The 7858-nt window shown below is 34.2% G+C and overlaps 1 protein-coding gene across 2 annotated transcripts in view; it reads left to right on the forward strand.

The window, feature by feature from the left end:
- The window catches only part of LOC125669657 (nuclear receptor-binding protein-like), a 27382-nt gene extending 20837 nt beyond the window's left edge, over positions 1 to 6545 (forward strand). For both annotated transcript variants that reach the window (XM_048904345.2, XM_048904346.2), the window contains 3 exons: positions 137 to 187; positions 2028 to 2331; positions 2796 to 6545. In XM_048904345.2, coding sequence (XP_048760302.1) covers positions 137 to 187; positions 2028 to 2331; positions 2796 to 2888 — 448 coding nt within the window. In that variant the 3' untranslated portion in view covers positions 2889 to 6545. The remainder of the gene's footprint in view (positions 1 to 136; positions 188 to 2027; positions 2332 to 2795) is intronic.
- Positions 6546 to 7858: the final 1313 nt, after the last annotated feature.

Genomic DNA, 7858 nt, shown 5'->3' on the forward strand with positions numbered 1-7858 from the left:
CACCTATATCATTTTGCTAGATGCCTTCAAGTGTAACATTTTAATGGAAAATGCTTTGAGGAGGCACATCAGTCAAACTTGATGAATTTGAGAGAACATTGTTTTGATGTAAGCTATTTTTTCTATTTTCCTACAGAGTGTCACAGTCTCCTCCACTAGAGAGGGAAAAATTGTTAGAGGATGTTAGGTAAGTGTTTAGATTCAGTCTCCTCTGCTAGAGAGGGAAAAACTATTAGAGGATGTTAAGTAAGTGTTTAGATTCAATGTCCTCCGCTAGAGAGGGAGAAATTGTTAGGGGATGTTAGGTAAGTGTTTAGATTCAGTCTCCTCCACTAGAGAGGGAAAAACTATTAGAGAATGTTGGGTAAGTGTTTAGATTCAATGTCCTCCACTAGAGAGGGAGAAATTGTTAGAGGATGTTAAGTAAGTGTTTAGATTCAGTGTCCTCTGCTAGAGAGGGAAAAACTGTTAGAGGATGTTAAGTAAGTGTTTAGAATTTTTCTATCGCTAGAGAGGGAAAAACTGTTAGAGGATGTTAAGTAAGTGTTTGGTTTCAGTGGAAGAAATCAGAGACAGCTTTGCTGCTGTTATAGTACAATGTATAGAATAATTTAGGTAATGAAGAATACATACACTTTGTTTGATCGAGCATAAATAAGCTTTCAATGCACAGGTACATTAATGTTTTCAAAACATAAAATTTGTTCATTCTGATATATGAAAAGATGTAATTTTAAAGACAGATTTGAACTAAAAGGTCAAGGTCAGTGCTGTGTGACTGCCAATGGTCAAGGTTATTCATCAAAGTGAAGGTTAGGTTAAATTAGCCACATGGATCTGGCTCTAACATATATCAAAAAAGGGGGGGGGGGGCATTCCACAGCAACATGGACGATACATGAACTTTTACTTTTTCTGTAGCAAGGACAGATTTCTGACTTGTTCTCAAAGATCAGACACGGGTTTATGTGACGGAATTAATATTGCCCTTTGAAACAATGATAGCTGAAGTAGAATACCCACCAATGACCAAGTGAACAAAAATCAAACCCTTCCCCTCTCCACCAAAGAGGACACCAAAGTAAAGGTTGAAGGGAAAATACCAAACAGCAAAATTAACCACATCAAGGACGAAAATGGACGTATTATGCATAATCACTCTAGGGATCAGGACAATTATAAGATGGAGTTAATGGCACAATGCACATGTGGTAGTGATGTGCAGCATTCAGTTGAGGAAAGTTCTGAGCATGAGCACCTGCTGTGTGAGTTGGTGAGAAGAGTCCACATCGAACATTAATGAAGTGGACGGCTGTGGATAAAGAAAAGTGTGTGGGTGCCATAGTTTGTAAATTAGATATGCACAAGAAAATGGTACGAAGAGGGTACATAGGCATGCTGGCAGTAGATGCAGACTACAGAAGGAAAAAGATAGGGTCCCGTTTAGTTTTGAAAGCCATTAGAGGAATGATTGCTGATGATTGTAATGAGATGGTCCTTGAGACAGAAATTACAAACAAGGAGTGTTGCGGTTGTATGAGAATCTGGGGTTTGTGAGAGACAAACGATTGTTTAGGTACTATCTGAATTGGGTGGACGCTCTACGGTTAAAACTCTGGTTAAGGTGAATGTGGTGTTAAAATGCTACAATATGAAATTACGAAATGTAACCCCCAAAACAAGTTACAAATTATATGATTCCTTCACTGTTACATGATTGTATTACGTGGAAAAAAGATTGCATTATGTGAACCATTTTGTTGCACAGGCGTTCATGTATTTTAATGATAATGTGTGAATACTGATATGTCATTGATTTTCTTGAAGTAAAAATAAACTATGGGGGAAAAGGGGGGGGGGGGGGTTGTTCCCTCCTTCTATTGTAGAAACTTAGCTTTACTGGAGTTTATTGAAATACAAATTAAATGAATATTCTTGAACCATCTTTGAGTAATGGCAGTCAGATGAACAAAATGAATATGAATGCTTAAAGCAAGCACTAATCTTCATTCTTTATTGTCAATTAGAAATGGTATCTTTCCACTAACTGCCTTCAACATACCCACACCCCCTCCAAAACCAAGGGCCAAAACTCCAGAGGTTGAGGAGATGTCCAAGTCTGAGGACCCAGAACCTGTGGATGTGGAGAACCGCCTAGTCATGCAGTCCTCTTGTGCAGTGAAGAGAACAGACGAACTGGGAAAATATAACCTGACTCTGCAACTGAAGATGGATGACAAAATGAACAGACAGTTGACAGCCGAGTTCAACAACGAGGATACATCAGAGAATTTGGCTCAAGAACTAGTGCATTACGGGTTTATCAATAAGGTACATGTATGTTATATATTACCTTCACAACAACAGAATAAGATAAACAAGTGCAATTTGTACTGTTAGTAATGTAGTCACTCTATGGGCATCTGAAAAAAAGTTGAGCCAAAGCAATCAAAATTTTGTAAGATTTTAACCAGGGAGAGTATATTAAGTAATACAAATACATCTGTAATGAAAAAGACTCAATACTGGTTTATGAAGACATTGCCATTTAGATACGGTGTACCATAAAATCGCTATAAATGTTCTTTTCATGATTGATTCATTTGGCCATCTTGTTGTGAAACCTTGGTTTCCAATGAAATCTCAAAAACTATTTGAGATTTAGTATTGAAACTTTACATGCAAAGTTTATGACCCCTATTATTTTAGTCATGAAATTTTGGATCCATCGAAAAATATGTGAAGGGAAGATTGTTGAATATCACCATATTTCAATTTGTGTGTTATTTTTGCAGAGTGATCTTGACAGCATAACAAGACTGATTGAGGATTCCATTCGACCCACCATAATAGAAAATGGTTTCCCAGAAAGTGTTGCAACAGCTTAATGTCTTCCTCATGCAATGTTGACAGTTTATCAGCCTATCTAAACTCTCATAAGCATTATGGCCATATAATGTTGACAGTTTATCAGCCTATCTAAACTCTGATAAGCATTGTGGCCATATAATTTGTTTCCCTTTTCCCAAGAGAAATAGCTTACAGCCCAAGGAAGGAAAGGTAGTGTTAGGGAGTCATTGAGAGCAATGATTCCTCCAGCACTGTGATCTTGACTATGTCAGTAGACAGAACTTATGGCTTACCCTGTAGATGAGCAGTCAGTCAGTCTATACTACCTTATATTAAGGTAAACATTACATGGTGCACACAGTCTCTATGTTGTAGATGAACCACTGTTCTAATAGCTCAAAGCTCAAGATACTAAAAGACCTACCAACTTCATCAAGATTCCACGATGTAAAAAACAGTAGTATGGAACATAGTAGCTATTCACTTCAAGTATTGAAAGATTTCAAAATGTTAACTGTGTATAATAGAATTCAAAATTTTGGATTAAAACTTTCAATAATTTTTAATGTTGATTGTGGTTAAGCTAAACTGAATAATACAAATTTTACTGATGGATGGTTTTAATTTTAATGAGAAATACATGTCTTATGAGATCATTGATAATTTCTTCAATTTAGATTTTACTCAACACTTCGGTGTATAAATAGTTTTGCATGTACAATGTTAATATTTTTTGTGCGACATTTCAAGAATTATCTTACACAAAATGTGTTGATAAGAGAAATTGAATACTTATGTATGAACAATTACAGTAGATACCTGGTATTGTTGAAGAAAATTTTTCATGTCTAAATTTACTAAGAATTTCATTTTCTTCATTTTTTTTATTTGTATAATTGGTTAAAAAGATAAAATACCCCGGTAGATGATAATGGGCATTAAAATGAGTACATGTACATTATCTTTTTATAGAATTTCCACTCTTAAATGTGAATGCAATTATGTATTAATTTATACAAGTTTTTAACTTTGGGACAAATTGAACACCAATTTATTGTCTTTGGAAGTTTACTGTAAATGTGATTGCAGGGGATGGGGTATAAATGTGGTGAATCTGTTGTTAAGGACTAGGAAATTGTAAGAAATACAATTGAACTTTATAGGTATCCAAAACATCGAGATCTCGAATACCATTGGTATGTCGAAGTGAGTTGGAAGTCCCAAATACATTTTCTTTATGTATTTTAACCTCAATATCTCAAACTCTCAGATATCATTTTAAAAAAATTCATGGACTCTATCGAGTTTGAGATAATGAGGTTTGATTGTATGCTATAAGAAATGGTTACTGTTCACGGGGGATTAATGTTTGTGGATCACCTTTGCCCATGAATTTACACACTCTTGAACATTGATACACAATTGTAAGTTATTTTTCTTTATATTAGAATTGTGTATCGATAAAGTATATGAAGAATATTCATTATCATTGTAACTTTTATACAATGTAAATACTTCCAGTGTCACATTATGATTGCACGGTCACAATTATAATCAAATAGTCAATGCAATGGAAACCAGCTTTAGTAGGCATCAATGTACCATTAACCACTCTTAGTTAAGAGGGATTGGTTTTAGGCTTGAAGTTACCTGTGAAATTACATCCCCACAAGCAGTAAAATTTTGTTTACCCACTAGCATTAACCCCGTGAACAATGATGATTCCAAAGTGTAAAGAATATATTATAGGAAATTATTAAAGAATAGTCACAATACTCTAGACTGCAAATTTTCCTTATGCCGAAGTTTTTCTACTTTACAGGACATGTAACAAAATGCAAAATATCAGTACACATTTCCCTTTCTTTTTTCACATACTTAACAGCAAGAATTCATTTTGTAAAATAATACTAACTTCATTTTATTCTTTGAACTTCAATCAGGGTGATTATACCAATCCTAGGTTATTTTCTTGGAATAGTTTTGTATCGCATTTATTTAGTTGGCATCATTCCAAGTCAATCTAGTATACCGGTGTTAACTAGTGTGCTTATTTTATAGTTTGAAATCTGGCCTGCAGTTTTTGTTGAACTTGAGATGTGTTGGTATTGAACTAGAGAGATTTTGTGATTGCAGTGAATTTTTCCCATTTCCTTACCAAAAGAATTTGGAAGCACTTATTAAGGATAATCTAAACGTGACCATATAAACAACTAGTAATCAATTCAATTCTTTATTGGCACTCAAACACATGCAAGTGCTGTTAGCCCTGAATTATAGTAAGAGACATAATGATATATTTGTAAATTTAGTATATTGCAGTGGTATGTATAAAACGAAGATAAATAATTATTTACTTACTCAGTATGCAGGTATGTTCAGAATATTGTGAGTACGACGGATCTTGTTCTAGTTCACCTTGATGAAATCTATGAGAATTTATGCTATTCAGTCAATTCTCAAATAATTGCCTCTTGATTATCACCATTCTCACAATTATGCCTCGTTCTTCAGGAATATTTTTTTTATCATCTGTCACCCTGTTTTCATAAAATTTCAGTTATTTCAAAACACTACCACTACAGTTTGATGGGTTAATTGCTTGTCTCAGATTGTCAGTGAAAGGAGTAGTTTAAGTTGGGTTTTTTTATACCCTTTAGGTAAATTAACAAGAAAATGATTTTTAAAATATGAACTGCTGTTCCATTTTCTGTTCATAAGAAATTGCATGATCAGCCATGACAGTGCCATGAAAGCATTCATTTTACCCTTAAGACATTTTGCACCAGAAATGTGCTTATTATTTACTGACTCTTTTCTCTTCTATTTCTATTGAAATTGACATTGCTTTCATCTGCAACAATGAATGCATGTTTGCTGCAAACTAATTCAATCAGTTCTTACTACCACCTATCTGTGTAATCATTACCAAATATGGAGAGTCATCAAGGTTAAAGGGTTCATTGACTGTTCCGTTTAAGGTGATGAATGGGTCAACCATATGCTATTTTAGTACTTAAATCTAGTTTATATTTAAAAAAAAAAAAAATACATGAAAATATAGATATAAACAATAGAAAGTCTTTGTTGTTTCGTCGGGTAATGAAGGTAGCAAGCATTGCAGAAAAAAAATTGCATGACCCGCTTATGCACAAGTCCTGAAATATCAGGAAACTACATTAGAGTCAGATTTGCATTGGTGTGAATGCTTGTATTCATGCTTCCAATGCTGTATGTGACTCCACAGGGCTAAGCCCGTTTTGGGCCTGAACTCTGAAAATTCATGGTATCACAGAGTTCGGGCCCAAAACGGACTTAGCCCTGTGTGTGATTCAAGATGGCAGGTATGTGATTTTTTATCTGTAATGAACAAATTTTAGTATATCGATTAAAATAATTAAAACATTGTTTATAAGACTTCAACCCACCCCCACCCCCTTTTGCAGATGACATCAAGGTGAACCATGTAATCTTTGTAACACTCTGAATATTCACCATGTGAACTGAGTGATAGACGTTCAAGTTTTTAATATTTGTGTACATTTCAATCGGAGAAATCTACTTGTTCTGAAACTTTTCTTGACCAATTTTGAAATTTTTGATGCCACGTTTTGTTTTGTTATGCTTTGTTGTTACATGTGCAATGATTTACAGGTATTTAATTTACAGTGATTAAAATATTGAGTAACAGACAATAGTTTCTTGTGGTGTTGCTCTGTCATCATGGCCAAACGTCATTTGGATACAACCATTCCTACGCAGGATACAATCGTGTTTTTAACGCGAAGTACAACCAACCCCAACAGCAATTCGATGTGGACAGTGTAGATGTTCGTGAGAAGGGGTAAAAAAGTGGCCCATATTTTTCTTTATACTGTAAATTCTTTAGAAATATATAGCCTATCAGATGACGCAATGAATTCTGATTTGAATGATGTATAGCATTCTGTCAGATCCTCTACCACTTGCTCAAATACTTCAACACAGTTAGAAAATTTCGTGTAAATTGGTCTCAGTTCATTTTCTTCATTTTTTTTAAATTTTATTTTTTCATTTTTTTTTAGAAACAGAAAAATCCACCTTAAATTCAATTACATCAGTGAAAAGACAACATCGTTACAAATGTATGCCATAAATATCAGGAAGAAAACTTTGCAATTAATGCGATTATTAATGATAATTGAGATATACAGCTGGATACAACCATTCTCTGAAAGCATGACCTAGGATAAAATTGACAATTTGCAACGATGCATGTTTTTAATGTCTTTTGTAATGCCATCGGACGTTTTTGTTATTTTGAATATTGAATTTCATTGTTTATTACATGATGTACAACTTTTACTAAATTATGATTGTTCAAAAGGGAAGAACAATAGAAAGAGAGAGGAAAGAACTAGGTTTGGGGTCATGGACAGAGGCAGCAAGATCAGCCCAGGACAGAAGTAAATGGAGAGGACTTGTTCATGGCCCTATTCTCCACGAGGAGAGAAGGAATTAAGTCAGTAAGTCAAGTCAAAAGGGAAGAAAAATAGGACTGCATTCCATAACCACAGGGGCCAGGCTCGTTGTGTTATTTCCACAAAAAATAAATTAATTCTTCTATCAGTAGGACTTCCCAGCGAGCATAATATATGTATGTAAAATATAATTTCAATATTCACGAAGGTCAATGTCATTTACAACGCTTTTATCGAGGGAATTAATACGTGCATCAATTCTTATAAGAGAGCAACAATTCAATTAAAGAAAGCATTAATTCAATTGTTGATATGTTGAAGATATCTATACTTGTAATTACATGGTTGCTCTCTTTTTTAAAAGAATTATTGCACGTATCAATTAATATCATTAATTCAATTGAAGAGAGCATTAATTCAATTATTGTGAGCATTAAATGCTTGCATGAATTGAATTACTGCTCTCTTCAAATGAGTTGTAGCGCGCATCAATTGTTGATATGTATTCATTTGAAGAGAGCAACAATTTAACTATAGCGCTCATCGAT

This window comes from Ostrea edulis, chromosome 4 (genome assembly GCF_947568905.1).
Source record: "Ostrea edulis chromosome 4, xbOstEdul1.1, whole genome shotgun sequence".
Classification (NCBI taxonomy): Eukaryota; Metazoa; Mollusca; class Bivalvia; order Ostreida; family Ostreidae; genus Ostrea; species Ostrea edulis.